The 16,300-nt window shown below is 36.5% G+C and overlaps 2 protein-coding genes across 2 annotated transcripts; one reads left to right on the top strand and one right to left on the bottom strand.

Moving 5' to 3' along the window:
• Positions 1-450: 450 nt before the first annotated feature.
• LOC144845476 (uncharacterized) lies at positions 451-11,277 on the bottom strand. Its single transcript, XM_078702851.1, has 2 exons — positions 11,111-11,277; positions 451-2,065 (listed from the first exon to the last, which is right to left on the bottom strand). Exon 2 carries the CDS (start codon positions 2,063-2,065, stop codon positions 1,166-1,168), a length of 900 nt encoding a protein of 299 aa, XP_078558977.1. The 5' UTR covers positions 11,111-11,277; the 3' UTR covers positions 451-1,165.
• A 511-nt stretch (positions 11,278-11,788) lies between these two features.
• On the top strand, positions 11,789-16,005 carry LOC144845497 (uncharacterized). Its single transcript, XM_078702885.1, has 3 exons — positions 11,789-11,925; positions 14,536-14,786; positions 14,877-16,005. The coding sequence occupies exons 1-3, from the start codon at positions 11,852-11,854 to the stop codon at positions 14,885-14,887; spliced, it is 336 nt and encodes a 111-aa protein (XP_078559011.1). The 5' UTR covers positions 11,789-11,851; the 3' UTR covers positions 14,888-16,005.
• The last annotated feature ends 295 nt before the right edge of the window (positions 16,006-16,300 follow it).

Genomic DNA, 16,300 nt, shown 5'->3' with positions numbered 1-16,300 from the left:
CGGACGAGCCCCCAATTTGTAACCCTTCTTGTTCGAAAATACTAATAAAAACTCGGATTCCAAATAAATTTATATTATTCCGGAGTTTATTCCAATTGAAGTTTAATTTAATCTGAAACTAAAAGAGCCAGGCCAGATAGAAACTTTAAAAAACAGGTTGTTAATATGGTCGGAGCACTGTTACACTTTATATGTCTTGGTTTTATCTGTGTGCATCAGGAGAATGGAATGTGGGGCTAGGCTTTTGGTAATTTATGTCTTCTTTAATTACAAACATTGCAAGAGGGCTCTCTATATTATGGTTCCCTGTCATTTGTGATTTTGCACTGGGTTACATAAATCTAACCAGGGATCTTCCCTGATATAACCAAGAGTAGACCGAGAATACAAAACATACCGGTAAACTGTGTATCGGTGGTTGATTATTGAGTCATACAACACATGTAATGTAAATTATGCAATTTATTTCAAGTGAAAACTTTTGAAGTAACTGCCTGATTAGTTAAGTAAACATAAACAACATTAAAAAATACTAAAAATAAATTCATGGCGAAGAAAGGTATACTAACCTTGACTAACCACATGCATTTGAAAAGAGAGATTCAAATGGTTCCTCTGTTATTCACTGTATTTTAAAAATTAATATCATATGCCTCATTCATAATATACATTTATTTATCAACAGTTTAAGATTTTAAGATAAAATTTAATAATCAGAAAAGTAAACAGATGATAGGGCCACAAACTAGAAGGCGGAGCCTTGTATCGTTAGGACCTTATATGGACATAACAAACGAAAAACAACTATTAAAGGTAATGCAAAATGCAAAATCGAATCGAAATAATAGGTTAATTAACAATAGGCCTACCATTTTAAATATGATAAAAACTAATATAATATAGGTTTGATAAAAACTATTTAAATTGTTTCTGTTCTCCTTGTTGTATGGATAGAAATTAATATGGCTTCAACTGCAATAATGTGACCTTTCCGCATTTAAACTTATATGCGTACACATTAAATACACAAGTCTTCCGTACACCTCACATAAAATAGTAAAATAACTGGGTATTCTAAAATTGCATTACTAATTATTTATTCAAACATTCCATTTTTAAAGTCGCCTTTATTCATTTATATACTTTATTTTGTAGCCCACATAACCTAATAATCATATTTAAATAGCTCAATGGTAGGTTCAGCACTTCGTGTGGTTATCGCAACTGCCATAACATTACGATATGTAGCAATACCGTTAGTACCCATAATGCTATCCGAACTGTTTTCATCGTCAAACCTACGGATTACGGGCCCGTACGATTTATTTTTACAAACAAACAACCCTCTCCGGCAACCAACGGCTACACTTCCGTCTTCAAAAACGGCAATACCGTCCGGTTCAGCAAAACATCCCAAATCCGACCTTTCAATTCGGCGACGTCCTCGTAAAGAGCGGACAAATTGACCGTCCGGTCGAAATACTTGTACACGTTTCTGGTTGCCATCATTTACAAGTACGTTTTGGTTCTCATCTAAGGCTATGTAACAAGGACTTACTAATTTCCCCGTTCTATATAATGAACCTGAATCATTGATGCCTATCTTGTTCAATAATTTCCCGTCTTTTTTGAGTCGTCGAACTTGGTAATCCACGATCACAAACACTTCTCCGCTTTTGTCTGAAACAACCAATCCTCTGATTTTCACCTTCTCCTTATTTTCCGAAGGATCAAGTACCGAAATATTGGACGTTACCTGACCCTTATCATCACAGACTATTACTTCTTTTGCGTTGTCATCGGTCATAAAAATTTCACCTTTTTCGTTGCACGACATTCCATTTATTTTTCTGTCAAGACCAACGGAAAAGCGGGAGAGAAATTTGCCTTGTTGACTAAATTTTAAAATTTCATCGGTTGCGTTGCAGACAAGTATGTTTCCCTCGATGTCAAATTCGACATCAACAGGATAAGAAGACGTAACTTCGCCGGTGGCATTTGACCAGTAGGTGTTTGGCTCGATGGTCAGCAAATGAGTGTTTTCGTAATTTGACGACGCTGCCATCTGTGGAAATACAAAACAAGTGCCAGTTAAATATTGTTATTATACACATTGTTTACAAGGAGGTATAATATGTATTCAATCGCATGTGTCTGTTTGTTAGCAGGATTACTCAAAAAGTAACTGCAAGATCTTGACCAAAATGAAAATACAGATATGTGGTCAAGGACAATTCGAACCAGTTTTCCAATTCTGGACCACTTTTTAAATATTATTTTCAGACTTGCTAGTGTTAAAAAAGTAGGAGACAATTTCCAAAAGCCGGCGAGCAGTCTCGAAGTAACAAGTAAACTAAAATTGCATTTTCTCGAGATCTATCATTTTATTATTTTCAAAAGTGCGAGGCATGATGCGACGCATATAGTTTACGATTTAAAAAAAGTGCGAGGCATATATTAACGTGCTACTATGCTATGATATTAATATATTATATAAATCAATTATTTATATTTTTAAAATAGGCTAGAGGCCTATATCTAAATAGATTCGTGTATACACTCAACATGTTGTTTATTTTTATGTAACGATTGTTATTTTTTATTTCACTGAAGTCGATCGTGTCAAATTATTTGAGTTTACTTTTACAACAGTGCCCAAACTGTCCACAAGTTGTCTGTGGTTTGCATCCGCCGTATGCGCAATTTTTTGTATCTGAAAGTCTTCCGATAAACAATAATTGCTATAGCGACACACATCGAATGACCCAGTGCATTCTTGATTGTCATTTGAGGGTGTTCACTTTACAATTAATTTAACATGAAAGTATAATATTTTGTCACAGTCACAGTCACACCCCCGCGCCTTCTTGGCACGATTCGGCCTCCTCGTGGTTTCAGCAACGCACAAACTTCTCTCTGAGCGGCGTGCCAAAGACATTCCATTCTCTAGAAAATCAACACGTGTACCTCTCACGCAGAAAAAAAGTGAACAGCGATGGCCCTCGTCGGGGAGCCTAACAACAGTGTACAGTATACTGTATTTCTTTATGATTTAAGTCGTTGGCTGTAGGCTATTATTAGTAAGAAAACGTATAATACTGTGTAGTATTTCAAATAATATGCTACCCTCTAATAATAATGGAACGATCCAATTGATGATTGAACTAGAAAACTCAGATCTTGATATCTGAGTTTTCTAGATCTAGAAAACTCAGATATATCTGAGATCCGAGTTTTCTAGACACCCATATCTGAGATCTGAGTTTTCTAGACACCTAAGTAGTTCGGCTATTTTTCACATGGGGTCCCCAACTTATGTACGAAAAAAAATATCGCAGCCCGCCCCATTGCGGTTTACGCGTGATATCATGTTTAATCCAGGGACCAGAATGTGTACTGTAGTTACTTTCCAGGCGAAGTTTACCGACGCGTTACGTGTGTATCGACGTAACTATACAGCAAAAGGGTACGAATTATGTTCGCGATCTATTGTTCGTATGTTTTAATTTTTAATTTACGATTAACCCTCTGTACTATGGAACGCCTCCTCTGCCTTCAGTTCACATTTATCATGCAGTACACACCAATGGTCATGCAGTACACACCAATCGTCATGCAGTACCCACCAATGGTCATGCAGTACACACCAATCGTCATGCAGTACACACCAAACATCATTCAGTACACACCAATCGTCATGCAGTACACACCAAAAATCATGCAGTACACACCAAACGTCATGCAGTACACACCAATCGTCATGCAGTACACACCAATGGTCATGCAGTACACACCAAACATCATGCAGTACACACCAAACATCATGCAGTACACACTAATCGTCATGCAGTACACACCAATCGTCATGCAGTCAAATATTGCGTAATTTATACCGCCACCTATCGACAAAATCCAATATCACGTGACGTTTATTAGACGACTGTAAAACTAAGGCTATTCAAACTGTATACTACAGCAACTCACGATGTCTACTACTACATCGCACGTGCTTTATGACTAAAATGGCTCGCAAAACTATTAAAGAAATCTTGGAATCTATAGGACGTAGGCGCGGCTAGGAGGCCATTGTAATCATTGAATTCCATAAAAGAAATAATAAATAGTCTTAGTTTTACAGCCGTCTAATAAACGTCACGTGATATTCGATTTTGTCGATAGGTGGCGGTATAAATTACGCAATATCAGAGCCATATATATAAAGAGTTACGACATTGGATTATAGTCACGTGATATGCAGATCAATTTGTGTCAAACTTGTCTCCGTTATTGCATGTAAAGTATAGGAGCAAGAAAATACTTTAAACTTTTTCTTATATTTAAAAAAATGTAATTGCACATTTTACGTTGAAATATCGATGTGCACAGCGTAAAGAAGTACTTGCGGCAAAGAATATTGCGCGCACGTGCGCTAGTACATTATAAAGTTCGATTGATTGATTTTGGAACGAAACATCCCATAACTACGTCCTATTAATAACAATTATGTAATATTTTCAATTCATAATGCATGCTTTGATGACTAAATAAAATAATAAAGTGTCGTGGATATATTTGTTAATATATTGAATAGGGTATGAACAATATTAAAATAATAAAGGCAAATTATTACAAATGAAATGATGAACGAGTCTCTGAAAGTTTGTGTCAAAAACACACAGAGAGCCATATACTGTATAAAAAGAGGGGTGAATTTGTGTGTTTTTTGTATTGGTTCATGCTTTGATGTATCCTGACTTGCATGTAGGCCCTAGCATTTATTCTTTTGTTATTATAGACACAATATATATATGTTACCAAATTAATACCATTAATAAAATTAATTACTAAAATAAAAACGGAATATAAGCGTTATTTCATAGACAAAAAAATCTAAAAAGAATGCATGAACTATAGGAAAACGCTATACAAAAGAGACGCGCGCGCCCTCAGCGTGCGAATTCTTTGACACAAAAATGGCTTCTAATTTTCAATGTCGTAACTCTTTATATATATGGCTCTGCGCAATATTTGACTGCATGACGATTGGTGTGTACTGCATGACGATTGGTGTGTACTGCATGATGTTTGGTGTGTACTGCATGACCATTGGTGTGTACTGCATGGCGATTGGTGTGTACTGCATGACGATTGGTGTGTACTGCATCATGTTTGGTGTGTACTGCATGACGATTGGTGTGTACTGCATCATGTTTGGTGTGTACTGCATGACGATTGGTGTGTACTGCATGACGATTGGTGTGTACTGCATGATAAATGTGAACTGAAGGCAGAGGAGGCGTTCCATACTGTACCGCGGGGTACCTAAAATAGCTGTTTCTGTAGCTGTTTCTTTTTTCGAAATACCCAGCATAATAGGCATATTTAACTTTAAAAACTTCATTTAAAATTGAAAGAATGGATTTACAGTCATCGCATCGGACCTGAGTGTTGACAAAGTGCGAGGTATGCGAGGCACGACAAATATTTGTGCGAGGCATCATTTTAACATTTCCAAAAGTGCGAGGCATGCGAGGCATATAGTTTACAATATCTTAACGTGCTATTATGCTATATTATAGGCCTAATAATCAATTATTTATATATTTATAATAGGCCTAGCGTATATCTAAATAGATTCGTGTATACACTCATGTTGTTTATTTTTATGTAACGATTGTTTTTCTCATTCAAGTCATATGGTGTCAAATGTTACTTTTACAAAAGTTCAAAAGTTGTGCATCCGTCCGTATGCGCCATATTTTTTAAAATTTGAACGACAGTCTTCAACTTAAACAATACTTGTTATAGCGACTATCAACAAATGACTGCCATGTTTGTTGGCATTTCGAGCGTGTTTACTTTACAATTAATTTGTCTCTCGAACATAGCAATAAAAATAATATTTTGGCACACCCCCGCGCCTCGATCTGGTAGACCCGAGAGATGTAAAATCCCTCTATTTACTACTATTTAGCAGGTAGCGGAATGATTCTGCCCTGAGAGGATTCGGCCTTGTGGTGATTCCCCTCTCCTATAGCACGTGGGTTTCAGCAGCAACGCACAGACTTCAATCTGAGCGGCGTGCCAAAGACATTTTTGACATTCCATTCTCTAGGAAATCAACACGTGTACCTCTCTCGGAAATAAAATGAACAGCGATGGCTAGGACAAGTTCAATAACTGGCGGTGAATATAAAAGGTAACTGATATGCCGATCAAATAAAATGCATCATCATCATCCGTTACGCTATTCGTCTTGGGTAGACATTGCGTACGCTAATCGTTTCCATGACTCAAATGCCGCAAAGAAAAAAATTGCGAGAAAATTCTGGAGCGCGTGTGAAAAAGACTTACGTCGGACAATCGTAATACTAGGCCTAAAATTAAAGACCCCTTCCAGGCCCGTAGCCAGGGGGGGGGGGGTTTATGGTTCGGGCGAACCCCCCCCCCCCCCCTTTACAGCGAACCCCCCTTAACCGACTGCGAACCCCCATCCCCGAAATGCCCAATACCTCACCCTCATCTCCGAAAATCGTCCAAATACGTGCCCCACAGTACAAAAAGTTGTTCGTAAATTGAAAAATTCGTAAACTCGTTCGGAATATATCCGATGAACGTACTTCGAGCGATACGTGTCTGTAAATTTCTAAGAGTTGCAAATGAATTGCCGATTTTAACCTGAAAAATAAATGTTTGGTCTCTGCATGTAACATGATATTGACGCGTCTCACAGCGAGCTGGGGCACGAAAGATTCGTACAAAGGACACCGCCAGACAACTGCGTACCAATTGTTTAGATCACTGGCAGTCAGGCAGCGTGCATAAAGTATATAGCCTTCCGACATACATCAGTATTTATGTGTGGCTATGAAGTATAATGTATCTCAGAGGATTATAGTGAATATTAATATTTTACACAATAATATCTATGGTATCATGTACTGTAGTTCACATTATGGCATCCGATTATTTTTTTCTAGACCACCAGCCGATACGTACTCAAATGTATCAATATCACCTATTTACATTGGCATATTTAATTTCCTCAACAAATTGCTGTAAATAAATATTATAGAAAGAGCTATAATAAGAATTGCATTTGCCTTCACCCAGTGTACTTTTTTCGGGGCTTCTCCTAGACGTACGTTCGCATTGAACTTGAACGCAAAACAAAATACCGAGTAAATGATCAAACAATCGGCGGTTCCGCACAGAGCACGCGCATCTAACATACGGCAACAAATGTTATCGTTTAAATAGTCCACGAGTCCAAGTACGATCATTTTGCTCATTGGTAGCATGCTGCATGAGAGTGTCTTTTCCGTCCATCTAGGGGTGTCATTTAACAAAATTCGCTTCGCCTCAAGGGGGGGGGGGGGGGGGGGGGCGGTGACCCAAATACTTAGTGTCCGAACCCTCCCTTGACAAATCCTGGCTACGGCCCTGCCTTCCCTGCAATTTTGGACGTTTTTTGGAAAATAATACATATATATCACTTTAAAAACATTAAACCATGTCATTCCTTGTCTTAAATGTACGTTTTATGGTAAATTATGATAAAAAGTGAGAAACAATGCACTACCTAAGTAGCTCGCGGCGATCGACCTCTCGTGGACGGTCTTAGGCCTAGCCTAGCTAGGCTTAGTTTTGTAGGCCTAGCTGGTAAACATCGGTAACGTACCAACATCGTACGCTAGCTATATACCTAGCCTGACGTTGTATAGTTGCTGCATTAATTGTCTTTCTATTTTTGCCAGACTCCGTTGATACAAATTGGGGAAAACCCGGTATTTTCGCTTAAAATTTAGGAGTCTTCCATTTGTTTTGGCCTCACGATCGATCGAAAAGTGGGCGAATTACAGGTGAAAAACAAAAATATCAATCCGCGCGCAATGCATTTTGGGATTTATAGCGGGCCGCTATAATTATTAGAATCGACTTATTTTTCACATTTTTAACCGTTTAAAGACGAAAAAAGTTATCGCAATAATAATAGTATTATTTTTACATTAAATATAGTTTGTGATCTTAAATTAGATCTAAAAAACGTAGGGAAGGGGGCTTTAAACTTTAGCTAATATGCTTAGCCCTAACCTAGAGGCCTATGTAGAAAATAAATTAATCAATTTTGATATAATAATAATTAGTGTAATATATAATAATAATGATACACTAAGTATTCCTGTTTTAGTAACGATTTTTATTTATTGTTGTCCATGTACGTACTAATAAACCGGGTAGTAACAAAGTGCGAGGCAGCGAGGCACGCGAGGCATGCGCGGCAAGTCACAAATTTATGGGGTAGTAACAAAGTGCGAGGCAGCGAGGCAAGCGGGGCATGCGCGGCAAGTCACAAATTTATGCGAGGCATCGTTTTACCATCATCAAAAAATGCGAGGCATCATTTTATCATTTCTCAAAATTGCGAGGCAGGAAATCACCGAAATTGAAGTAGCCTAGGCCTAGGCCCGCTAGTAGGCTAGTTCCCTTTTGCACCTGCCTTGTATTAATTTGTTAACCATGCTTTATCGTGAATACCACACCTTAGAATTAGTAGGCCTACTTTAATGAAGAATAAATCCGTTAAATTGGTGATTTTACAGACGTTTTTCTCGCATACTGTTCGCGAATTTCGCACACTCAATATTTTGGTTTCTATGGAACGTCAAAAGAGCAAAATTAATTAGAGGGCTAAAAACTCTGTGGAATCTATATATTACGCATTATTTGGTGAAGATTTTGTCAGTCAGTAAGGAACAAGGCCAACAGCCATAAGTCGCGTGCTAAGCATAGTGATACTAGACCGACCGACCGACCGACCGACATAGTGAACTATAATGTTACTGTTGATACTGTACACGGTTTCGTTAACCTTTTAAAGAATAATATCCTTAGTAGGATGTCCTAGGTCTAGGCTAGGTAGTGATGTTTATTTAGGATCGATTATTATTCTTTGAAAACAGAACAGTAGTAGGCCTATCAGCAGTAACATTATTACAGTATTTTTATTGACAGATTAAAAAATATATTGAAATAAAACGTGTTTTTCACCAATAAATGCATGAGAAATTGATTTGGAGTACAAACACAAGCAAAGGAAACTAGCGCCAGGTTAATTAGTACGTACATGGACAACAATAAATACAAATCGTAATATACCTAGCCTACTAAAACAGGAATAGTGTATCATTATTAAAATATTACACCAATTATTATTATATTAAAATTGATTAAATTATTTTCTGCATAGGCCTCTAGGTTAGGGCTAAGCATATTAGCTAAAGTTTAATTTTAGGCCTAGTATTACGATTGGCGGACGTAAGTCTTTCTCTCACACGCGCTCCAGAATTCTCTCGCAATTATTTTTCTTTGCGGCATGTTATTTGATCGGCATATCAGTTACCTTTTATTGTTGAACTTGTCCTGGCCATCGCTGTTCATTTTATTTGCGAGAGAGGTACACGTGTTGATTTCCTAGAGAATGGAATGTCAAAAATGTCTTTGGCACGCCGCTCAGAGAGAAGTCTGTGCGTTGCTGCTGAAACCACGTGCTATATAGGAGGGGAATCGCCACAAGGCCAAATCCTCTCAGGGCAGAATCACTCCGCCGCTACTTGCTAAATAGTAAAGATGGTTTTTCCATCTCTCGGGTCTACTGGATCGAGGCGCGGGGGTGTGACAAAAATATTATTTTCACTCTGCTATGTTCGAGAGACATGTTAAATTAATTGTAAAGTGAACACGCTCGAAATGCCAACAAACATGGCAGTCGTTTAATGATAAGTGTCGCTATAACAAAGTTGAAGACTGTCGTTCAGATTTTTAAAATATGGCGCATACCGAATTACGAATGCACAACTTTGCACAACAGTTTGGGCACTTTTGTAAAAGTAAAATTTGACACGATATGACTTGAATGAAAAAAACAATCGTTACATAAAAATAAACATGTTGAGTGTATTGAATCTATTTAGATACGCTAGGCCTATTATACAAATATAAATAATTGATTATTATGCCTATAATATAGCATAATAGCACGTTAAGATATGCCTCGCACCTTTTTGAAATTGTGAACTATATGCCTAGCATGCCTCGCACTTTTGGAAATGATAAAATGATGCCTCGCACAAATATTTGGCGTGCCGCGCATGCCTCGCTTGCCTCGCACATTGTCAACACGCGCTGTTTCCGCGCTTGTATTTTGACTCTAAATTTGATAACTAACTTTATCGTGTGAATACTACACCTTAGAAGTATACCTCATAAGTACTTTAATGAGAAAGAATCACATAAAAAGTAACAAATAAATCCTTAAATTAATGATTTTACAGGCGTGTTTCTCGCGCACTGATTAAAGTAGGCCTACTAATTCTAAGGTGTGGTATTCAGGATAAAGTTGGTTAACAAATTTCGAGTTAAAATACAAGGCAGGTGCAAAATGGAACAGCGGGCCTAGGCTATTTCGGTGATTTCCTGCCTCGCAATTTTGGGAATTGATAAAATGATGCCACGCATTTTTTGATGACTTGCCTCGCTTGCCTTCCCTGCCTCGCTCTTTGTTCTACCCATTGGGCCTAGTGCAATGTGTTGTTCACACACTATTTTATTGGCGCCCCCTGGTCCCCCAGCCTATTGATGCTCGCTTCACTCGCATAGCCCCCCCCCCCCCCACCCCGTCGGGGAATTTAGGTGCCACCGCTGGTCCGACATTCGACGTACATAGGCCATAGGCCTAAAATTAAACTTTAGCTAATATTACACGCTTCGGACGAACAGCAGATTTTTGCGGTATAATTTCTTTGGCCTCCATGTATGGAGAATCGATAATCAAGTTTGGGGGGAGAACAGTTAAGCGTGATTCCTACTAGGACGCAACGTAACGCAACGCAATGACGTATCGACGCAACGTGCCGTGATGCGTAATCACAAGTGGGAACCGACGACGCAATAGTGCTGCAAACATCGCAGGTTTGATTTCACACAGACAGGGGCAAACACAATTATTTGAAGGGCATTTGCTTACGTTGCGTAGATTGCGTTACGTTGCGTCGCTAGTGGGAACCAAGCTTTAGTCCGGTTTATAGGCGCGCCCTTTAAACATACTTACGTCGAAAGTATTGATGTGTATAGAAAATTACAACTACGTTTTATTCCTCCGAATGTAAACCTGAAATCAAGATCCTTGCTGTTGACTGCAGTATTCTATCATACTTTCAATATATGTATAGGCCTATAAAACTATTTCCTTGTTGTTTTAGGGACGGTAGTTTCCGAAAACCGAACCGAAAGTCATGTATTGAAAATTAATTTCTGGCATGACTTCCTTTTCATTCTAGAATTGTATGTATAGGCCATCGGGTGAAAATCCTATCGTTCAATCCCGTTCCAGTCTCATTAGCCTAAAAAAACTCTACATGATAATTATGTTAATAATATTTTAAAAGTAATAACACAAAGTTTCACCTAAAAAACGTATCATATAACAAGGAAAACACATTTCAACGTCAGTATTTGAAAAATTTTTTACATTGTGTTGACCCATGACCTTTTCCACACGAAACTCTTTTAGCCAAAAAATGTTTTTTTTCATTGAGGTTTTATTCATTAAATAAAATATTTATTCACAAAAACTACACATTCAATAAGCACAGTGACATTTAGTATATTTATTATAACAGGAAACTTGATAATAAAACAATATTATCGTAATTTTAGTACAACAATTGTTAACGATTTGGTGAATATGGATGCGTGACAGGAATTAACTACTATGCACAAACAACAACATGGCTTCAATTGAGGAAAGCCGGCCACGTTTGTGATCTTCAAATAAAGTGTTGTTTTCATCATGAAAACATTACTGATAAAACAGCATTTCCAATTATGGAAGTTCGATTTTATAAGGTTGTTGCTTGTACCAAGGTATGGGTAAACTTAGATGGTACCTGTAAAGATAGAGGGCCTAGGCCTAGATAGGCTAGGCCGGAGGGTGTCAGATGAAATCGGTCGCGTTTGAAATCGGTCGCGATAAAATCAACTTCCGGTATTTTGTATGGCGCGCCGCTAGAGCTATACATTTGATTATATCGGTCGCGTTTGAAATCGGTCGCTATTTTGTATGGATCGAGCGGGATGCATGCTAGAGCGGGATATACATTTTTCGTTTATATAGATGTAATTGATATTTTTTAGGAACTAGATTATTTATGAGGATATTTTTTACTTGGTTAATAAATATTTATTATCAATCATTAAATTATTTTTTTTTTGTATTTCACAGGTCTCGGAGAAGGACTGTGTCTTTTCAAAATGGCCATTTCTAAACACGTTTAAATATTATATTAGGCATAATGTTTTATAATAATTTACCTCTATTTATATGTACTGTAATTAATATATAGAGAATATACGTCTGTCGTGTATTTTATTATGCAAACAATGGTTTTAGGATATTAATAAAATATATAGATAATATGCCGTTATAAATCAATCTACCGGCCTACAGTAGGACTATGATGTACAATGATAGATGTGAGAATAATAATGTATGGATAATAAAGGTGGACACGATTCTCAAAGAGGTAATATGCACTGATATTTAAACATTTACGAACGGCGTATGAATGCGAGACACTGAGTTGCACTTACTTAATTATTTACATTAAATGATTATTATAAATGAAGAAATAAAAGATATTCAAATTAAAATCTATAGTATCGCCGACGTATTTACGTAAATTATATATAAATCATACTGTCAAATTATAGAAAAAGTGCTTTATTCGGAATTATTATGGATAAGCAAGCCTGTGAGCTACAGCGATTTTAATTGCTTTTGCTTATCCTTGCCTCCTTATATTTCCACGTGTCTTGATTTGGTTACCTATGTTTTTAATGTATTTCGATTTTAAAGGCTAAATAAAGAATGAATGAATGAACATGATCTCATAATCGCGTCGAGCATCTATAGCTCATTGGATCGTTTCACAAAAACACGTGCAGGAGGCCTATAGACGTTTCAAATGTATGGTTATTAGTAATAGATGTCATCTTTACCTCGCCATGGACAACGATCGTACGTGTTTTGTCCATGATTTGACACACTACTACAGTAGTGCGTGTTTTTTAAAAAGGGGAATCCCCGTCAGCAAAATAACGTATTGTTAGAGGAAACAGCTGCACGACCATAGAAGGCGCATCTCCAATATTGCTTATTCGGGGGTTTATTTCAGTAACTCGCCTTTTAACCATCCGCATATAATGAGCATTTTACTAAAAACTATTTTAAACATTAGAAATAAAAACATACACGTGATTTGCCTCAACAATAATCATTATACACTTAATATTATAAAATAAAAAAAAGGTGATCGAATAGTATGTTGTTAATGACATGGATATGATATAATCTGCCACAGTATGCATAAGTATAAAAATGGATACGCTGGCTTTACGGGCTATATTGTAAAAAGTATTGTTTTTAAATAATTGTTCTCTTTTATGTAATTGTTTGCATAATAAAAGACACGACAGACGTATATTCTCTATATAATATATTAATTACAGTACATATAAATAGAGGTAAATTATTATATGCCTAATATAAAATTATGCCTAATATAATATTTAAACGTGTTTAGAAATGGCCATTTTGAAAAGACACAGTCTTTCTCCGAGACCTGTGAAATACAAAAAAAAAATTAATTTATTGATTGATAATAAATATTTATTAACCAAGTAAAAAATATAGGCCTACACATAAATAATCTAGTTCCTAAAAAATATCAATTAAATCTATATAAACGAAAAATGTATATCCCGTTCTAGCATGCATCCCGCTCGATCCATACAAAATAGCGCGACCGATTTCAAACGCGACCGATATCATCAAAAGTATAGCTCTAGCGGCGCGCCATACAAAATACCGGAAGTTGATTTTATCGCGACCGATTTCAAACGCGACCGATTTCAGACGCGACCGATTTCATCGTAAACCGGCCGGAGATCCCCTTAGTAGGCCTAGGCCTATATATATTGCTAATAAACTAAGGCTAGGGCCTAGCTAATGTAGGCCTAACCGAGCTAGCCTAGGCCTAGATATTCTTAATAAATCATATGAAGACATAATAACAAAGCATCCATATTTTGGATTTCATCACCATTCATTGTTATCGTAAATACATCAACACAAGAACGATAGAATTGCCAATTGGTAAGTTTAACACATTCACTAGCCTAGACCTAGGCCTAGGCTTATTTCCTTTAGTGCAAACGATTCAAACCAAAATATAGGCTAACAAAAGAGTAGCCTCCTACCTAGTTCTACCGGTGATTCCTCCTAGGCCATGGAGTTATAAAATTCTAATTTTATAACTCAGGCATAGGACATTGACTCAAGCAGTGAAAGTAACTAGGCCTAGACTAAATTAAAATTAGAAGTAGACCAACAAATAGAGTATAATATACAACTGTGCAGTGGTAGTAAACTCTACATATGCCAGTTAACAAAATTATTCTTAATTTTTCATTTAGGCTGAAAATCGTGTGTCGAAAAATGGAAAGTTTCCAGCCAACTGACCGTGCTAGTACTACTAGTAGTACTGCTAGTGATCCTCCACCTACTAAAAAGACTAAACATTTGTTACGGAGCAAGACCAGTATCAGTCAATCAGGGACTATTTTACCTAAAGTATGTATTATTTGTAAGAAGGCACAGAAGCAGGTTAGAAAAAATTACAAAACCTGCAACCAGAAATTGAGAAAGGCTGTCACAGATGATGCAGGTAGGAGCCTTTTAAAATAATTACTACAATTTTGTGTACGTGGTATAGATTATGTACTTATTAACCATTTTTTATGCTGTATATTTAAAGGATTGCTATGAGCAGCTGCTGAAATGAAAAATGACCAAGAAATGTTGAAGGACATACACGGAAAGAGCTGTATTCAATGCACCATCACCAAATAAACATAGATGGACAGTGGGTGATTACAAAATTTGTGTAAAATGGATGAATCAAGACCCAGCACTGCAGACATTATTAGAAATAATAAAATGTGGTTGTAAGTCTGGATGCAACCAAGGAAGGTGCCAATGCAAAAAATCAAGTATGAAATGCTCTGATCTCTGCCGCTCCACAAACTGCGGGAATAGACTGGAAAACAAAGCTGAGTTGATGATACCTGTTTGGATGACCTCTTTGCATAGGCTTTTTAATACCTTTTACATACTGTATTTTACTTGTGACTTGTTTAATGCACTGTATTATTTTGCCTAATAATAATCATTGTTTATAATGAAGAGATAAATGTTGTGTCATGTTAGAGCATTAAGGTACTTTCATGCACAATGTCATATTCCCTACATTTATAATGTAGTATTTGTTATGTAAGCTGTAGAAGTTAACATACTACATTAGTATGGATTTTGACCACAGCCCTGGTTTTTGACTTGACTTGAACTTGGTTTAAAATGCCTACAATAATAAAGGGATCAATGTTGTGCCATGTTAGTCTAGAATTGTACTTTCATGCATACATTATATTCCCTACATATTGGAAGCAACAAAGTGAACCTTCACGTGGTCCTTCCTGTTATGCCTTAGGGTAACCGATCTCTGCAACTATACCAATATTACTTACCGTATGTTCATTGAATTATATAACGAATTATATAACGGATAAAATATGTAAATCTGATAGCATTTATCCTTTTCTTTTTGTATTTTGTAAATTCTGTATATGCATCTTATCTGTACATATTTTACAGTACTGTGTATTTTACTTTTTGTTTTAACATTTTACTGATTTTATTCTATTTTTATATTAAGTTGCCATGAGAAAAACCAATTTCAAATCTTTCGTTGATGAACTATTTGGCAATAAAGTTATCTTGTATCTTGTAAATCTAAACAATAAAATTTGGTTGAAATGTATTGTGGTCTTAATTAAATGGTTTAATGGTTCAAAAGTAATGATAGAAATAAAGAAATAATTCAAATACTTTTAGAATTATATATATATAACGTGTATTTGATGGCGGACACTCATTTATACTGTAATTGTAAATTAAACTAGACATGAAACTCGTCACTTTGACGAGTTAGTTATCCGCACCACGACAAACGCCACGTGCACGTCATACGTTGGAATATTGCACACGGATAAAGATTATGGCATTATGACAAGAACTGAAGAATATGATATGCTGTTAGTGCTGAATTCTGTCAATTTTGTGTCATATAGTATATACATGCAAACAGTATAAGCTGTATACATATTACATACAGTGTAGAAT

Source organism: Antedon bifida, chromosome 6 (assembly GCF_963402885.1).
Source record: "Antedon bifida chromosome 6, ecAntBifi1.1, whole genome shotgun sequence".
NCBI lineage: Eukaryota > Metazoa > Echinodermata > Crinoidea > Comatulida > Antedonidae > Antedon > Antedon bifida.
Note: the sequence above shows the minus strand (reverse complement) of the source record. Positions and strands in the feature narration are given on the sequence as shown.